This window comes from Scyliorhinus canicula, chromosome 1, assembly GCF_902713615.1.
Source record: "Scyliorhinus canicula chromosome 1, sScyCan1.1, whole genome shotgun sequence".
NCBI lineage: Eukaryota > Metazoa > Chordata > Chondrichthyes > Carcharhiniformes > Scyliorhinidae > Scyliorhinus > Scyliorhinus canicula.
In genome coordinates, this window is record NC_052146.1 from 71,793,000 (window position 1) to 71,813,180 (window position 20,181).

General features: G+C 46.0%; 1 protein-coding gene across 2 annotated transcripts in view; it reads left to right on the forward strand.

The window, feature by feature from the left end:
- The window catches only part of ppil2 (peptidylprolyl isomerase (cyclophilin)-like 2), a 488,471-nt gene extending 469,092 nt beyond the window's left edge, over positions 1-19,379 (forward strand). For both annotated transcript variants that reach the window (XM_038793092.1, XM_038793083.1), the window contains exons 17-20: positions 10,329-10,401; positions 11,455-11,517; positions 15,065-15,198; positions 18,903-19,379. In XM_038793092.1, coding sequence (XP_038649020.1) covers positions 10,329-10,401; positions 11,455-11,517; positions 15,065-15,198; positions 18,903-18,996 — 364 coding nt within the window. In that variant the 3' untranslated portion in view covers positions 18,997-19,379. The remainder of the gene's footprint in view (positions 1-10,328; positions 10,402-11,454; positions 11,518-15,064; positions 15,199-18,902) is intronic.
- Positions 19,380-20,181: the final 802 nt, after the last annotated feature.

Here is a 20,181-nt window from a genome sequence, read left to right on the forward strand (position 1 = left end):
CCGAGCGGCCTGTCGCTAAACGCGACACGCCGTTTTGGGGCGATTGGGAGAATCACGTGCGGGTGCCAGGGCGGCGTGGCGTGAATCGCCCGGCCCTCCCGCGATTCTCCCACCCGGCGTGGGGGTCGGAGAATCGCACCCCTTATCTTCAAAAGGACATATGTTAGAGCAGATTAAGGGAACAGCATAAGATGGTTCCAAAGTTTAAGTATTAAATAATTATGAAGAGGTGATAACAGAATTGAGTGCTTTTCTGTTGGCGAAATGGAAATTGTGCCCTTCTCAATTTATGTTTTTACATTGCTTGAAGGCACATTTAGGATAAACAAGTTATCTAATCTACACTATGACCACAGAGCTGCAAGAGTTGAGAAAAGGTAGTGAGCATGGATCACGGTTGGAAAAGTGTGATTTAGTTTTCTTTTTTACACATATTTGTGATTTGACTCCCATGTAAAGCAACAAATGAGACACATTAAAGGAGCTTTGCAAGGCTGTGCCAGTGGCTCAGTTTGTCAAAGCATCCTGCAGCAGAGTTAAATAGTTCCTGAGTTCAGCAGGCCATGTCAGACGAAACAACAACCTGAACTTATATAGTGCCTTTCACAACCTCAGGAAGTCCCACAGTGTTGATAAACAACTGAGGGCTTTACCTGAAGTGTAATCATCGATGTAACATAGTAAAGTTGGCACCCATTATGTGCACAGCAAGGTCCTTGTGATAATTTTTTTTTAAATTTAGAGTACCCAATTATTTTTTTTTTTTTTTTTCCAATTAAGGGGCAATTTACCGTGGCCAATTCACCCACCCTGCACATCTTTGGGTTGTGGGGGCGAAACCCACGCAGACATAGGGAGAATGTGCAAACTCCACATGGGTAGTGACCCAGGGCCAGGATTCAAACCCGGGTCCTCAGCGCCGCTGTCCCAGTGCTGTCCACTGCGCCACATGCCGCCCTGGCAGTGTGATAATGACCATATAATCTGTTTTATTGATTGTGATTGAGGGATGTATATTGCCAGGACACAGGCCAAACCACCCCTGCACATGCTGCAGTGTCAATCTGAGAAAGCAAACTGCTCCACAGGTTTGAATAGGATTTATACAGTTCACCTCAGTGTCACTGGATAAGAGAAGGAAAAAATGCCAGGGTTCCCGATCTGTATCTGCAGGAAAGAACTTGTATTAGCTTGAATTGAAAACAGAGTTGGCTCCCGGAGCCTGTGGAATCCCACACCAGCTTCCCACATCAACACCTTCCAACAAAGAGGGGAGAAAATTGATGGAAGAAAGAGCAGACAATGAGGACTTGATGATTTCTGGTCCTTTTCGAGGGTCATGGGTTCAAATCCCACTCCTGACATTTACCTTTTATGGGCATCACGGTAGCACAAATGATTAGCACTGTGGCTTCAAAGCGCCAGGGTCCCAGGTTCGATTCCTGGCTTGGGTCACTGTCTGTGCGGAGACTGCACATTCTCCCCATGTCTGCGTGGGTTTCCTCTGGGTGCTCCGGTTTCCTCCCACAGTCCAAAGATGTCCAGGTTAGGTGGATTGGCCATGATAAATTGCCCTTAGTGTCCAAAAAGGTTAGGAGGGGTTATTGGGTTCCGGGGATAGGGTGGAAGTGAGGGCTTCAGTGGGTCGGTGCAGACTTGATGGGCCAAATGGCCTCCATCTGCACTGTATGTTCTATGTTCTAAATACAGATACTGATAGTAAAGAAAATTGATGTTTTAACAGGAACAGGTATCCACTGGCACACAGGGCTAACATTTGGAACATGTCTTGAGGTTTCTGTAGAATTTATAAAATTCCTAAACATTCTGTCACTATTGGGTGAATCTTAGATGTGAAACCAACCAGGCATGTAGAAAGATCTGGCATAAACAGGTTTAAAGGATAAACTGTGGTTGTACGAAAGCAGGTTGACTGCTGCTATTAGTGCTGGCTTAGCCATGCTTCCTTAGTATTTTCTTGCTCCTCAGTAAGTGAAAACCTCAGACCATCCTGGCAGGGAATGGCGGTATAGAGAGAGGGATTGGACATCCATGGTAAACAGGAGGCAGTTAGGGCCAGGGAACTGGAAGTTGTTTGTCTGATATCGGGCATCAGAGGAATCACGAATGTAGGTGGGAAGGGACTGGACAAGAGGAGAGAGAGTATGGAATCAAGATAGGAAGAAATGAGTTTGGTGGGGCAGGAACGGCCTGACAAGATGGGCCTACCAGGACAGTCCAGTTTGTGGATTTTGGGCAGGAGGTAGAAGCGGACTGTCCGGTGTTGGGAGATTGAGGTTGGAAGCTGTGGAAGGAAGATCTCCAGAGGAGATGAAATTAGTGACAGTCCTGGAAACAATTGCTTGATGCTCGGTGGTGGGGTCATAGTCCAGGGAGGGTAGGAGGAAGTGTCTGAGAAATCACTTGACAGCCGATGGAAGACAGGCAGTTATCTGCACACTCTGTCTCCAATCAGCACCCTCACACAGTTGGTAACCAGCCCAAGACTTTGCAGCAACTGGCTTGCTTCTTTGTACCCTTGGCTGTGGAATATGATAAAGGGAGAGTCAAATATCAACATATCGATCAAAGAATTTAATCCTCAAAGATCCTCAATCTAGCTTTGATTGTTCTTCTAAAGATGTGTGTGCGGCAAGGCTCTTAACCATCTGGAGAATCAGCGTTGTCAGTGCTGAGGGTAGGATTTAGTGTCTACATGAAAATGGTTAGCACAGTCTCAACAGATGTTACATCTTTTATTTATTTTTGACCTTCATCTTTAATTCATATTACCCATCTTTCAAAGTGTGTCAACTGTGTGTCAACTCTATGCAAAGTAATCTTTAAGCTTTAAGCCTTAAAAACATATGGAAAAACATAATCAAGCATAAGAAAGATACTTTCAGGTGATATAGACGACAAAATAAATGATGTTACGAAGTACTAGAGTTTACCTTTCCTTAATGTCAATACATTTAAAACATTTATGAAAGTTTTACTTCTTATTATGAGACTGCCTAATACAGCAGTGATGGCTGGGTCAGTTGAAACATTATAAAGGAAGTGGATAGTTTTCTTTTATTATCACGGCGTAAGCATCACCAACAGCACAAGCATTTATAGCCCATCTCTAATTGTCGTAAGGAAATAGTGTTGCACCATTGCAGTCCACCTGATGAAGGTGCCTCCACAATGCTGCTATAAAGAGAGGACAGGATTTTAATTTGGTGTCCATGAGGAAACGGGACACACATCCAACAGCTGGATATGTGACTTGAAGGAGAACTTGGAATTCACGGTGTTTACATTCACTGATAATAAAGTAATGGGATGTTTAAGGTGCCGGATGGAGTGTTGTTCCAGTGCAGTGTCTTATAAACTTTTTTTCCCAGGATCCACTTTTGCCAATTGGTCGACCTTTGGGGAACACGCTGGCTGACCTTCATGACCCACGTCGACTGACCTTTGCGACACACAACACATTTGCTTATCTTTAATGCGAAAGGAGAGCCTACTTGCTCCTCGCCATCTCACTCCAATCAGGGTTCACAGGAGGAGAGGGCAATGCGCATATCAGGTGCAGACTTCAGCCCATTCTTTTGTGCCGTTTTAACCTTTGTGTGAACGGAAAATGCAACCTCACATGTAGGGCCATAGCAACCAAATGCTTATTTTACTCGGCACTGGATACTCCTGGGAGATGCTACTCCAGAATATTGATAGCCTCATGGGCTTTTAGTGTTTTTAATGTGCTGTCACAGGCAAGGTACAACAGCATAGTCTTTTCATTTGAAGTGGAGATGCCGGCGTTGGACTGGGGTGAGCACAGTAAGAAGTCTTACAACACCAGGTTAAAATCCAACAGGTTTGATTCAAACACGAGCTTTCGGAGCGCAGCTCATTCACCTGAGGAAGGAGCTGCGCTCCGAAAGCTCGTGTTTGAATCAAACCTGTTGGACTTTAACCTGGTGTTGTAAGACTTCTTACTGTTTTCATTTGAAGTCAGCTGTAAGTTAATAATTGATTCTGGGGTCCCAACCTCAAAAGGAATATTTCAACCGCCACTTCTCTTTCAAAATTTGAAACTTTTCCTCTCATTTGCCAGTACTTCTCTGCATATAACTTACATGAGCTTTGCATCCGTATTTGCATTGGCTCAATTGTCAAAACTATAACCACAAGAAATCATCTTTACATTGCTTTGTTCCTGAGTTCAGTTTCTTCTTTGAAGGCTGTTAACCTGAGGCCCTGGAGCTCTATACAGACCAGTACTAGCACTGCTCTGTCCTGCGCTGGACTCCTAAGCAGCTCTCTCAAGCAGATTCCATTTTGAGATCTTATCCAATAGGTACACTGCCTATTTGTGTCTTTTACTTGTAAAAAAAGTGATTCATCTTCACAGTCTCTTGTCTTGTTTGCCAGCAGCTAGAAAGTGGAAGAAGCTCTCCTTCGTGATTTGGTGCCAATAGCACGTACTTAGAGGGCGCTTGATGTCAAGTATACGTGCAGGGAACCTGACCTGCTCACTGCTGCCACCTCTGGCCGGAAGACTGCACACAGCCTAATTTCTTCTCATTTAAAGGGCAGCAGCGGCCACCATTCTCAATAAAAATTTCAGTGGCGGCCATTGGGGTTTCTGCGATCTGGACCACCAGGGGTTCGCTGCAACAGATTGCAGCGAACAACATCCACAACCCAATCGCGGGTCACGACCTGCACTTGGAAAAACCCTGATCTACTCAACTGTTTTTCCCTTAGTGGTGTTGAGCTTTTCTTACATGGTCGCAGCGGTACCCATCCAGGCAAGTGGAGATTATTCCATTATACGTCTGACTTGTGCCTTATAGGTGGCGAAGAATCATGAGGGTGGGGCACTTGTCTCTGACCTATTTTGACAGCCACAGCATTGGTCCAGTTGAGTTTCTGGCCAGAGGGACAGTCCCACCAAAATCCAAACTTGAACCAAATATATATTTGAAGAAATATTGTTGCTATGCAAAATTGCCATCGTCGATCCTGGTGAGACCATCTGAAAAACACATCAAAGAGCATCAAAACATCTTTGTTGCATATGATGCAGATTAAATTCTCAAATGGTTGGCTCTCACTCGCAGCACAGAAACAGTGATTCACAGAATCTAGTATCATCCAGCAGAGAGAGAATAAGGAAAGCAGACTGGGCCGCATCCTTAGGGGAAATCTCACAATCATGTTCGGAATTTGAATACATTGGATTCCCATGACAGGCTGGTTCTAACTCATGACCTAATGGCAATGATAGCTTCTTTTTTTTTAAAATATTTTTATTCAAATTTTCTATATTTTTACAAATAATAAACACAGCCCCAACACCACCCTGCCCCTTCCCTACCCCTTGATGGCAACCAGATCCCCAAAGTGCAAGACAAAAAAAACCCACCTCTTGTGGAAGCCCTCATCTGCCCCTCTGATAGCAAATTTCGCCTTCTGCAAATACAGCAACTCCATTAGATCCCCCAGCCACACTGAGGCACAGCGGGGAGGAGCTGACCTCCATCACAACAGGACCCGGCTACGAGCAATCAACAAGATGATGGCTAAGACGTCTGCCCCTGTGTCCGTTTGCAATCCGACAGGTCTAACAGCTCGAATGTGGCCCCCAGGGGCCCAGCTCCAAATCCACGTGTAGGACCTCTGACATGGTGCTGAAAATCAACCTCAGAATTTCTCCAACTTTGGGCAGGACCAGAACATAGGGGCATGGTTGGCTGGACCCGTCCCACACCACTGAAGATAGAGAGACATTTCTTTCAACCTGTGCAATTCAAACCAGTCCAAACTTAAAGCGAAAGTAAAACTCACAGAGCCCCATCCCAGCTCCACCCATACCATAACATCACTGAAGCCACGTGATGAGACAAAAACATTTCTTAAAGGAACAGTCCCATGACACTCCAAAATCTCCTCTGTCAACCCATGCAGTTTCTCCCCGTGCTTCCCTATCCACCTTTACCTTGAATTAAATTACCTTGCCCCTCGCTACTGTCTTCAACGCCTCCCAGACCACCAACGGCGAGACCTCCCCATTCCGGTTAGACTCCACATACTCCTCAAACACCTTACACATTTTAATGCAAAGGTTCGGGTCCACAATCAAACCCACTTCTAGCCTCCATACTGGCCTCTGGGCTGGACCGTTATCCAACAGTGTGAAGCATGGTCCGATATCACAATTGCTGAGTACTCTGCCTTCTTTCCCCCTGCGCCTTTCCCACCACAGAAATGTCGACCTTTGAGGGCACCTTCCGCACGGGCGAAAAGAACGAATACATCCTATCCGGTGGATGCAAAAACCTCCACGGATCCACTCTTCCCATCTCCTTCATGAATCCAGCCAACACCTTCGCCCCTTCCAACTCACCAGTCACTATCACGTACATGCCCCACTGGTATGCCACCACCTTCTCCATCTGGAACCTAACCCATTTACCACCAGCATTGCCAGCCCCGGGCCCTGCTGTCAAAGCCCAAATGAATCACCTTGCTCACTCAGCTTGGTCTGGTCCTGTGGTGGGAAAGGTGCAGGGGGAAAGAAGGCAGAGTATTCACCATGTCTGCTTTCAAGCCCTTCAAGTGTGAGAAAACCCATGCTCTCTTCATTAGTCCTCCCCAACCTTTGCACATTCCACATCACCACTTTGACCAGGGGGTCCCTTCCCCCCCCACTCTTCCTCCCTGTCATGACCATCACCCCAGGCCCCTCCTTGCTGGCGAGACCCAGCCCTAGTCATTGTCACAACCCCCATCCCTTCCCCCACCTCCCGGAAGCCCCCCAACCACCTCTTGAAAAGTCCTCACCCAGCATTATCCCCATTCCCCCACCATTCACACCTCCCAGGCCCATCGAAACCCAGCCCCTCTCCCCACCTCGCTCCTGTTCACTAGCCAACATTACATTTGCGAGCGCGCTGGCCCTTGCCAGAGCCCCTGCCCTACATCGAAAAAGCACACTGACTCCAAAGCTCCCACACTCACCTCTTCCAAACTCCCAACGTGCAGCGGGATTCTCCGAGCATCCTCCCCCGCCGGGTCGGAGAATCCTCGGGGGGCGATGTGAATCCTGCTCCGGCGCGGGCTGCCGTATTCTCCGGCGGTGGTTTTCAGGCAGCGGCGGGTATCACGCCACGCCGGTCGGCGGCCGTTGGCAGTGCCCCCCCCCCCGGCAATTCTCTGGGTCCCGGTGGGCTGAGTGGCCATCGGTTTCTGGCCAGTCCCGCCGGCGTGAAACAGACATGGTCCCACACAGCGGGATCTGGCTGGTAGGCCAGCTGGTGGGGTCCTCCCGGGGTGGGGGGGGGGGGGGGGGGTCTGGCCCGGGGGGGGGACCTGGCCCCCGGGGGCCCCAATGGTGGCCTGGCCCGCAATCCGGGCCCATCGATCTGCAGCCAGGCCTGTGCCGTGGGGGTACTCCTTCCTTCTACGCTGGCCTCTGTAGGGCTCCGCCCATGGCTGGCGCGGAGAAGACCCCCCCCCCCCTGCGCATACGCAAGAATACACCGGCAGGTCTGCGCATGTGCGGAACCACGGCGGCGGTTCTGCGCATGCGCTAACTTGCGCCGGCCCTTCGCCGCCGGTTGGCGCAGTGCCAACCCCTCCGCCGCTGGCCTAGCCCCCGGACGTGCAGAGGATTCCGCAACTTCTGGTTGCCCAACGGCGGAGTGGTACGTGCCATTTTTGTACGCCAGCGTCGGGCCAGCGGGGGATTCAGGTACGTCCAAACAAGCCCCAAAATTCCTCCAACCGTAAATCCAACCATCCTCCCCGAACCATCCAGCCCAAACATCTTTTACACAAAACAGTTAACCATAACATTCATTTTTAAAAATAAATTTAGAGTACCCAATTATTTTTTTTCCAATTAAGGGGTAATTTAGCGTGGACAATCCACCGAACCTGCACATCTTTGGGTTGTGGGGGTGAAACCCACACAGACACAGGGAGAATGTGCAAACTCCACACGGACAGTGACACAGGACCGGGATTTGAACCAGGGTCCTCAGCGCCATAGGCAGCAATGCTAACCACTGTGCCACGTGCTGCCCTAACCATAACATCCATAAAGGGAAAGAACAACCTAAAGGGAAAACTCAGTAAAAAACCGTCAAAGTCCAAAATCAGTCCAGTCCCAGGTCTTCTGCCTTCACAAACGCCTCTGCTGCCATCTCAAAGTAGTAGACCCTGCCGTTATGCATGATCCTTAGATTTGCTGGGTAGACCACACCAAACCACGTGGTGCATTTATACGATGCCACCTTAGCCCGACCATCTCGCCAAGTCCGTCATCAGATCTTGGTATATACTACTCCACCGTTGCCATCCTACTCCACCTCCTGCTTCTGCTTCGCCCATCTCAGCACCTTCCCCTTCACTTGAAAATTGTTAAAGCAGACAATTACAGCTCCCGGCAGTTCATTCGTTCTTGGTTTAAGCCAGAGCAACCGGCGCCCCTGTCCAATTCGTAATGGTTCTCCCACTCCCCCATCAACTTTGCGAACATCTCGGCCTCTGTAGGCCTCCAGTCCTCCACCCCTCAGGCACACCTACAATCCTCAAATTCTGCCATAAGACATAGTAGAATTCGGCCACTCATTCCATCTAGTCTGCTCCGCCATTCAATCATGGCTGATATTTTTCTCATCCCCATTCTGCCTTCTCCCCGTAACCCCTGATCCCCTTATTAATGAAGAACCTGTCTATCTCGGTCTTAAAGACACTCAGTGATTTGGCCACCACAGCTTTCTGTGGCAAAGTGTTCCACAGATTCACCACCCTCTGCCTGAAGATATTCCTCCTCATCTCTGTTTTAAAGGATCGTCCTTTTAGTCTGAGATGGTGTCCTCTGGTTCTAATTTTTCCTACAAGCGGAAACATCCTCTCCACATCCACTCTATCCAGGCCACACAGTATCCTGTAAGTTTCAGTAAGATCCTGCCTCATCCTTCTAAACTCCAACGAGTACAGAGTCCTCAACCATTCCTCATACGACAAGCTGTTCATTCCAGGGATCATTCTTGTGAACCTCCTCTGGATCCTTTCCAAGGCCAGCACATCCTTCCTGAGATACGGGGCCCAAAACTGCTCACAATACTCAAATGGGGTCTGACCAGAGCCTTGTACAGCCTCAAAAGTACATCCCTGCTCTTGTATTCTAGCCCTCTTGACATGAATGCTAACATTGCATTTGCCTTCTTAACTGCCGACTGAACCTGCACGTTAACGTTAAAAGAATCTTGAACAAGGACTCCCAAGTCCTTTTGTGCTTCTGATTTCCTAAGCATTTCCCCATTTAGAAAATAGTATATGCCTAAATTCCTCCTTCCAAAGTGCATAACCTCACACTTTTCCACATTGTATTTCATTTGCCACTTCATTGCCTTCATGATTTGTTCGACGGGTCTTCTACTTTGGCTCTCAGCCCTCTGTTGATCTCTGACACCTTCTGCAATTCCTCGTCCATCCAGGTGACCTGGTCGCTGTGCCGCAACAATGCCTCCTCCATCCCCTTCATTTTCTCTCCTTGCTACCTCACCAACTCCTCTCTCATCGGGACAAGGGTCTTGCCCACCCGCTCCTTAAGCGAGGTTATCATCTCTGACCGATGCCTTTCAAATTGTTTTGAGAACAATCGCTCAAACTCCCTGGCCATCTCTTCAGCCATCTTTTCCACCGTGATGGGTGCAGCCCCATCTGACGGCACTCTCCCGCCATCTTTTCTACCGTTGAACTCCTCTCCACTTTTGACGGTGGACATTTGCTCACCCCTTTCTCCCTGGGTTCTTTTTTCCGTTTTTTCACATTCTTGAAATGTCTCAGACCTTCCCACAACTTCTCACATAAGAAATTTCCTAAAAACCGGGTGTAATGAGCCTAAAAAGGATAACTCTGGCAGGAGCCGCCAAATATGCAACCTCCACCAACATGCCGCAACCGAAAGTCATCGCAATGATAGCTTCTTAAACAGTCTAATGATTACGAGGAGTTGAGTTCCTTCAGGGCTGTCAGCTTCATAGATGAAGTACTGTATAAGGACCAAATTAAATGCTCCACTGACTGTTAGCCAAAACTGGAGGTTCATTCATTTATCAGAGTTTCAGGTTGATGTCAACTGGCAGATTAATGCTCAAAATAAGAAAGCAGAAGTGAAAAGTTTCCATGTGTAGCCATATATATCTGAATACCTGGTGCCTGTTGTATTTTCTAGCAATTTTATTTTCCCCCAAATACATGTGAGCCATGCGTGCACCAGTTAGAGGGCGATTGGTGTTAATTTCTTTGTGTTTGAATTTTAGAGTGGTTGGTGGTTTTGAGACCTTGACGGCCATGGAGAATGTGGAGAGTGATGTGAAGACTGACTTGCCAAAGGTAAACCTATTCTAAAAGTAGCACAATCATTGAGGCCATTGGCCAGATTTTTCCAGGTCAACAATAGCAATAAGTTGTATGTTTCTGGTGCTTTTCACGTAGAAAAATGTTCCAAGACACTTCACATATATATAATTAGAAATGAAAGTCATCTAGAGCTCTAAGTCTGTCAAAATTCAATTCTAAGAATTGCAAATCACAGCAAAACATCTGTATGAAAATATATTTAAGCACCAAGCCTTTGCGAATGCAGCTTGCTCCTGTATTTATTGTATTGAGTTACCTGGATGCAACTCACCCTTAATGGGAAATCTGAACCCTGTATATCTAGTTTGAATTATTTCTTAGCAAGAGTATTATGATCTAGTTTTATTGCAAATGGATTTTGAGATATTGCCCATCAACACTCCTCAAGTGCCATGGATGTTTGAAGTGTGAAGGTCACCCATATTTATTGCAAGTGGCTGAATTCCTTAGGGAGTTGGGTTAGCATGGGATAACAGTTAGGATTCCAGTCTTTTCATAAGATGAAAGAAAACTTCTACAGTGCAATTCTCCTTCTGTATTATTATACTTAACATTCAAGTGAGCAGCAACACTGGAAAATTAAAATTGTATTGTTTAATTTTTTAGAATACATTTATAATAAACATGTCAGCACTTCCATTGTAAAATGTATTGTGCTTTTCCCAAAAAGGCCCGGCCTGCTCCTCCAAAATGTTCAAAGCAGTGATCCAATATTAAATTTGCTCAGCACATCTTAGCTCCAAATATAATAACATTCACTGGTGGGAGAAATGGTGATTGAATCCATAATTCTGATTCTGAACTGTAAATAGATATAACTTAAATATATTACCAGCTGCTTTTGTACACCGTGCTTTAATACTCGTTGAATTCATGGGATGCTTAGAATTTGGGTCAGGAGTTTCATGCTGCGTGTGTGCCTCCTGAGGGATATTCTAATTCCCAGAGGCTGTGTGTGTCAAACTGCAACTTGTTCACTTAACATCCATATTGGCAACAGCTGAGCTTTTTTCTCTCTGCCTGCAGGAAGAGATCAAAATTAAGAGGACAGTAGTGTTTGTGGATCCTTTTGAAGAAGCAGATGTTTTGGTAAGCGCATGGAAAGAAATAACCACAAGCTCAGACATAGACATCTTCTGTTTTAACCCTGGCAGAGCTCACGCATAATAATAGTAAATCAAAAACAAGCACATTATATAAACCTGTGATAGGTCATTGAACCCCATGAGAGTTGCCTGCCTTTAATGAAATATTGACCTCTGTCCATATAGCTTATACTGTAATGGAAACACCTTCTCTGATTAATGGTTCTTTAATCACTTTGCCTGGGGAATGTCAATCATGGCTCAATTAGTAGCACTGTAGTCTCAGAATCAGAGGTTACAGGTTCACGTACCATGAGCACAAAAATCTTGGAATCATAGAATAGAACCATAGAAAATTCTTGGCTGACACTCCAGTGGAGTACTGAGAGAGGACCGCACTGTCAGAGGTGCTGTTGAACCCTCTGTTCTGTCAGATGAACATAAAAGTATTTTGAAGAAGAGTAGGAGATTCATCCCTGATGTCCTGACTAGTGTTTCTCCTTCAAGGACATGATGCAATAAAGAAAGGATCTCTATTTATGCAACACCTTGCCACATCCTCAGGACACCCAAAGCAACTGACATTCAGTGAATATTTTTCAATTTAGTCACTGTTGTGGTGTCAAACACAGCATTCTTTTGGAGTATCGTAAATTTCAACTAATGGAATGTTTTAGATGGCAGCGATGAAAGGGGGACAATATGTGGCATCAAAGACCCTCCCACCTCTCCCTCCACCCGTTGTAACTGATTCCCTTTACTTTTTCAAATTGTAAGTAGCCTTAGTGAACATTTCCAATCTCAACACAAATCTCAAAGGCTTTGGATACTGGAAGCAAAATTAAGCCCAGATGAAATATTTCATTAGCAGAACACGTGACAGTATGGAATGCCCTCAGCCAGTTTACAACAATGTACATTTATATAGTGGGCGGAATTTCATATATTTTTTTCAAAGTGTTGTTACGGGTGAGAAAAGCAGAGGACACTTCAACTGCCTTGCCAGATTTTCCTGCAAATTTGCAAGCGTTTGGGGGGAAAACAAGGAAGCGGCAGAACCATGACATCAAAGCCTGCCCAACCAGCAACCTCGGCCCCGACAGGTCTGGAAAAAAATATAAGAAAAAGGATCTCCCCAACGGAAACGTACCACACGAGCATGACCCTTTCCTCCCTGGGGGCTGAATCTATCTGCGTTCGTCAAGCCCCTGTTGGCCCATACCTGTTTGCAGTATAGAAAAGAAGCACGGGATGTCTTTGCATTCAAAGATAATCCTGGAATAATGACCACTTTAGGCAGATGACTGCAGGACCCCAATAGTGCTAATGTAGGCTAATCAGATCTGGTGGTGAATGGTTAAACCAATTGTCCACTGTATACATTCAAATCTGTTATGAACTCTGCATAGTTAACTCCCATTCCAGCCACTTACTTTCTTCTGAGTAATTATCTTGCTCTTTATTGTGTACTACAAATTGATTTAAAGAGGCACTACCTTTTCTCTTCACCGGGGTTGTGGGCGCTGCAACGATGCCGCTCCTGATGGCACCGGATAAGTATTTGGGGAGTCTGGTGGTGGTGGTGGCCACTTTGAAGACTGGAGGCAGTTTAGGCAGCACATTAAACTGTGGCCAGGTCAGGGGAGATACCGATTAGGGGGAATCATGGTTTTGAGCCGGGGAGGATGGATACAAAGTTTCAGGGATGGGACAAGAGGGGGATTAAGGAAATTAAGGATCTGTTTCTTGGGAGGAGCTGGGAGGGAAGTACGGGTTGGCACAGGGGGAAGGGTTTAGTTATCTGCAGGTTCAAGATTTTGCCATGAAGCTTTTCCCGACCTTCTTGATAGCGTCGGCCTCCTCATTGTTGGAGGCGGCACTGACAGCGGGGTGTTTGGAGAAGGGGATTGTGTCGGGGATTTATGGAAGGATCCTTGAGGAGGATAGGGTGTCCATGGAGGAGGTTAAGGTGAAGTGGGAGGAAAAACTGGCGTAGAGCGATGGAAAAGAGCCTGTGGTGTGAGGCGCTGCGAAGGGTGAACTCCTCAACCACGTGCACAAGGTTGGGGCTGCTAGAATTGAAGGTCATGTACAGGGCGCACCTCACAAAATCAAAGAGGTGGGGGTGGAGGGTGTCTGTGAGCGATGTGCGAGGGGCCCCGAAAGTCATGTTCACATGTTTTAGTCCTGCCCAGTGCTAGAAAGGTATTGGTGGGAGGTGATTAGCACTATCTCGGGGGTTTTGCATATGGACGTGGAGCCTGGTCCCCTGGAAGCCATTATCGGGGTGTCGGACCAGACTGAGTTGCAGGCTGCTGCGGGGCAGATGTTTTAGCCTTCGACTTGCTGATCGCTTGCAGGAGAGTCTTGTTGGGGTGGAGGTCAGCTTCTCCACCCTGTGCCTCGGCATGGCGGGGGGTTCCTGCTAGAGTTTCTGACCCTGGAGAAGGTGACGTTTGAGCTGAGGGGGGGGCGAGGGACGGGGTTCTACAATTATTGGGGTTTGTTTAGTATGCACTTTCGGGAGATCAGTCAAAAGGCTTAATTACAATCCACCACAACTGATTGATCACATGGTCGGGCAGGACGGTAGCACATTGGTTAGAACTGTGGCTTCACAGCGCCAAGGTCCCAGGTTCAATTCCCGGCTGGGTCACTGTCTGTGCGGAGTCTGCACATTCTCCCCGTGTCTGCGTGGGCTTCCTACGGTTGCTCCGGTTTCCTCCCACTAGTCCCGAAAGACGTGCTGTTAAGTAATTTGGACATTCTGAATTCTCCCTCTGTGTACCCGAACAGGCGCCAGAATGTGGCGACTAGGGGCTTTTCACAGTAACTTCATTGCAGTGTTAATGTAAGCCTACTTGTAACAATAAAGATTATTATTAATATTATTATTATTATCGCAATCCATTCCTTTTCAATCCCAGGCTTTTCTTTTTTTTATAAATTTAAAGTACCCAATTATTTTTTTTTTCCAATTAAGGGGCAATTTAGCATGGCCAATCCACCTACCCTGCACATCTTTGGGTTGTGGGGATGAAACCCACGCAGACACAGGGTGAATGTTCAAACTCCGTACAGACAGTGATCTATGGCCGTGTTTCGAACCCAGGTCCTCAGCGCTGCAGTCCCAGTGCTAACCACTGTGCCACGTGCTGCCCTCAGTTCCAGACTTTTCTACCCTGGGAAATGGTTTGGCCAGAAATTACTAACTGCTTGCACAGTTAGTCACAGAAAACACACAACAGTCCATCTCAGTTTCTAACTTTCCATTTAGGGAGTCCGGCTGAATCCAAATTGGCAACTGGAACTTGCGCAATGAATTTCCATTGCAATTAAACACAGAATATTGACAGTCGGTGTATTAGCCTGTTGCAGTCAGGGTTTGCAAGTTGACAGAATTAACCTGCGTAAGTAACCACAGTGATTTCAAGATGAGTGCAGTTGAATATCACAGGGCTAAAGCAATCTCGGTGAAGTTGGGTATATGCAGGGTGAAAGCGTTGTGCAAAGTGTGAAAGTTACATTACCAATTGTTTCTTTGTTGTCAGATTGCAAAAGAAAGGGAGAAAGCTCGGAACGAGGAAGAAGAGGAAAAAGCCAAAGCAAAGCCTAAGAGCAGTTCAAGCGATGCCCCAAAAACCTACCGACAAGGTGTTGGTAAATACATTAATATGGGAGCCAAGTAAGTGAAATTTTTCAATCTCAAAGCACTTGAAAGTTCTAAAACCTTCACATCACATGCACAGGTTTCAGGGAAACTAGGCATTCATTTCAGCAACAGGGAAAGCAAGTGTCATCGACATCATCTCGCAGTATGAGATCACCATACACGTGCTTTCTGATCCTTCCAACAACATTATTTTCTTTATTAATAAAAACATTTATTTTGGTTTTACTTTGACATTTCTGCAGGTATTTTGTGCACCTGTCTTAATAGATTTTTTCCCTGCTCTTCAGTGGAGATTTTGTTGACATGAGACAGGACAAGGACAAAGATTTTGGATGTTACTTCCTCCATAACCTCTAATACTCTTTCACAAACTATGAGAGGTGCACATAAAAACTAAAACTGCATATGTCAGAAATCTGTTCATGTCGGAAATGGACAACAGGTCCGGGGCACAGTGGTTAGCACTTCTGCCTCACAGCGCCAGAGATCCAGGTTCAATTCGGGTGACTGTGTGAAGTTTGCACGCTTTTGCGTGTCTGCGTGGGTTTCCTCCGGGCGCCTCTCACATTCCAAAGTTGTGCAGGTTAGGTGGATTGGCCATGCTAAATTACTCCTAGGTGGGATTGTGAGGATAGGGCGGGGGATTGGGCCTGTGTTGGGCGACCCTCTTTGAGTGCAGACTCGATGGGCTGAATGGCCTCTTCCTGCACTGTAATAATTCTAGGTCAGTCAATATCTATAAAAAGAGGACATATGACATGCTAGGTGTGTGCCTTTCATTAAATTGGTAACGCTGAAAGCTACATATCAAAAGGTCATGACATAGATGCTGACTGACCTGCATGTGTTTCCATCATTTTATGACAGGATAACCAATGAGATAACCTGCAATAATTTGCCATCTCTCAAGTAGACACTGCTAGATTTGAGTATTGTAGCCCTGACGCCACATCAGCCACCTCAAGAGATGCACAGCAAGAACTCTTTCATCTTTGCAGTTAAGATCCCTACATTGGCGCATTTTACCTTGATACTGCAAACACTTTTATTTCATTTTTGTTTCACAACCTTGCAGTGCCGGTTTTTCTACTACTAAACTCCGAGTGCCTCTCCCTCCTTCAACCAGCAGGGTTAGTTCCTAATATCCTCATTTTGTTACTTTGGCCAGTGGGAAGTGCTATCATGGCATTTCCCTCATCATACACTGCCTGATCTGTAAAACATCAAATGCTTCCACTTGAGATGGAGCCTCAGACCCCTTAGATACATTACTTTTTGGGTAAAAATAAAAAGTCCCAGAAACACAACTCATGATGTATTACATCTACACACTGCTCATTATAATATGTCTTGATCAATCAGCAACAATAACTTCTGACATTTATCTCGTGATTTAAAAAAATATATATTTTATTAAAACTTTTTAACAATTTTAGTGTAAAACCTACAAAAACACAGAATAACAATTGAACAGTAAGAATCCCCGGGAACCCTTCAGGTCCTGGTACCATCGCTGACTGCATCAATTTAATCGCCTTGATCTCATCCAACTCGAGTGGAATTTCAAGGTCCTCTCGTAACTCCTCCTCCACCTTAGGAAACTCCAACTCATCCAGGAATTCCACCATATCTTTCCCATCTCGTGGTATACATTTTGGTAAAAGGTCTTAAAGGCATCATTTACCTTCTCCTGATCTGAGACCAGCCCCCCATCCTGTGTCCTAATCTCGGCAATCCCCCTCTTAGCCTCCTGTTTCCTCAGTTCATATGCCAAAAACCGACTTGTGTTCACCTCATATTCGTAAATAGCCCCTTTAACTTGCCTCAGCTATCGTACCGCCCTATCAGAGCAAACTGCGTTTGCAGTTTCCTCCTCTTCGCTAACAGTTCTTGGGATGGGTGTCCACATATTTACGATTTACCTCTGTAATATCGTCTACTAGTTTTTATCGCTCCCTCCTTGCCTCCAGCTCTATGTGGACATTAAAAAGATATAATTTCTCCTCTAATTACAACTTTCAGTGATTCCCATAGTGTCGAGGGAGAGACCTACCCATTGTTATTGTTCAAAATATAATCCGGGGTAGCACCTAAGATCCTTGCACAGAACCCAATATCCGCTAATAGACATTCATCTGCCACCCCTTTTGATGCCCCTCACCTACCCAACTGAAGGTCCATCCAATGTGGAGCATGGTCAGAAGTGACCACCGCCGAGTACACCAATTTCTTCACCCTTGCCATTAGCCATCGGCTTATGACAAAATAGTCAATCCTGAAATAAAGATTGTGCACTGAGGAGAAAAACAAGAACTGTTTTTTTCCCCGGGTGACTGAACCGCCAAGGATCTTTGTCCAACACCACCGACATCCCTTCTAACACCCCTGTTACTATAACATACTCCCTCCTGCATCTGCTAAGACTTTCCAGGAATGAAATAAGACATTTTTACTAATGAGGATCATCACACATCCCCCCACCCTCCCCCAGTGCACTGCTGTCAAATCCCAATGGAAAACTCTCCTACGCCTTCCAAAGCCGTGCCTGATCTCGCTCGCGCATGTGGGTCTCCTGGAGGAATGTCCCATGGATTCCAAGTTCTTTAAATGAGCAAAAACACATGCTCTTTTGACTGGGCCCCCTCTAGGCCCTGTACATTACAGGTGACCACCCTTCTATGTGGTCGTTTACCCCCCCCCCCCCCCCCCCCAACCTTGAGTCAGTCATTATCACCGCAAAATGTCATAGCTTCACAGATGATACCCAGGCCACAGGTCCACCTAAGATAGCGACCCATCCCACCTAGATGGTGGAATGGGGAAAAATAACTGGTCACTGCCAGTTCCCCCTCCGCCCAGTCAACTGATAGCCTATCGTCTCTTCTCACCCCCTCCCCATCCCGCCCCTCTTCTAGACCCATCAAGCTTAACCAAATTAGCCCGATAAGTTGCAGCCCCATCCCCTACTTGAATTCTGTTAACCAGCTAACTTTCTCGTGCTAGTAAGGTGACCCCCCCCCCCCTCCAAGTCTCATCTATTCCTTAACCATCACCTTCACAACATCCCCAAGTATGTTTCTCCCCTGATACTCTTTCCCACCCATAATAAACAACGGTCTTAAACTGAGGAAAGACACCCCCTCCCTCTGGCTTCCAAATAACTACTAATCCCATAAAAAACAGAACAGAGGAAACAACCCCATCCAAACACCTGTGCACAACCAGTGTTTGCTTTAAGAAGCTCAAGTGTAAGACCCATGCCATACAGCAATCCTAAATGTACCGCGCAGTGAAATAAACAGGCAGCACAAAACAAAGAAAAGTAGAAGAATCATTGCAAGCCATGTAAGGATAGATGATCAAAAGCTTGGTCAAAGACTTTGGGTTCAAAAGTGGAGAGGACCCAGAGTGGTTTAGGGCAATAATTCTAGAGCTATCGGGCCCAGGCAGTGAAGGCACAACCACCAATGGAGGAGCAATGAAAATCCAGGTGTTGCATGAAGCTAGAATTGGAGGAGTGAAGAGATCTGAAGGTTGTCTGGCTGGAGGAGGTTACTGAGATGGGGAGGATCGAGGCTGTGAATGAATTGTAAAACAAGGTTGAGAATTTTAAAAGCAAGGCATGGAGGTTCTGTTGCAGCTATCCAGTTTATATTTTGATCTCCTCCCTCTTTGTCCCCACCTTTATTTTCACATCTTTCCTTTTTCTGTGTCAGAAAACGAGTGGCAGAGGATCAAGACAGCCCTTCCACCAGCAACAGCAAAAAAATCAAAGGGATCACTGGCTTTGGCAACTTCAGCTCATGGTAGAACTGACACCAAGCTGCAAATAAGCAAGTGAAGAGGCCAACAGCAAGCAGCAATGATGGCTCCACAAGATCTCTTTCACATTCAAATGATCTACAAGATCCAGAGGTTGTCAAATAAGTGACTGAAATTCTATGAAAAGTACTCATTCTCTAATAATTAAACTAGTGTGATGGGGAAGCATATCCCTGAGTATTATGCTAAGGTTTCTATTTGTAGTGTATATGAGAAAGTTATTGTTTCATTTTGTTTCCTTGATAATTAACTAGATTCTGGGCTTTGTTGAAGCCCCGGCTACAGGTGTTGGGGTCAGCTATTATTTATCCCTTTTTTTTTTAATATAACTTTTCCCTGTGCTGTTTAATTAAACTCAGTTGGATCCCTAATCGAGATGATTCATCTTGCTGTTTGGTGTGTGATCCCGTTGAGATCAAACTTCCTCAGAAGGAAACTATGCAGGTGTAAAAGAACATTTCTCATGGGTTTGGTTCACTCAATTGAGTAACTATGGCATTGGCTCAGGCCACACATCCCAGGAGCAGCTTACTTTGCCTTTTAATTGGTGAAAAATTACAAAGAGCTCTTCCTGCTCCAGTGAGCTTTGCAGAGCTCAAAATAAGTATTGTGGCTACAAAAATAAGTCTTCATATGCATAACGCATCAAAGTGGTTCCAATCTACAATGACTTGGGATAGAAGTTGGCCACTTGCATTCATTTTAATCCACACTCTGCTCTTCCACTTCACCACCTCCAGTGTTGAATTCAGCCAGAAGCACCCATTTGCGGGGAGACAGAGATTTAAGAAGAACTAAAGTTTATTTGTGATGGTTTTGCAGGGAGCAGCTCTGCCGCTAAGTTCCCCACTGCTATCAAATGACACTTAGTCACTTTTTTTGGCCCTGAGGAGTTTTTCTCCAGTTTAGCCCACACTAGAATTTTTTTCAGCACTGGGGAGCTGAAATTCCATTAAGAACAATAAACCCTTTGGCCTGGTTTAAAAATTGAGGATAATCTTTTTACACACTCCCCAGCTTGCAGTTTTATAGCCTGGAGCTGGATGAACTTCGGATCATTCGGGAGGCGGAGGAGGTTATTGAGAGGAGTTATAGGGAGGTAGTCACACCTCAGGTAAAAGAAGAAGGTTACCGTCAGGGGAGGGAGAGGGAACCGGCAGGCAGTGCAGGGAT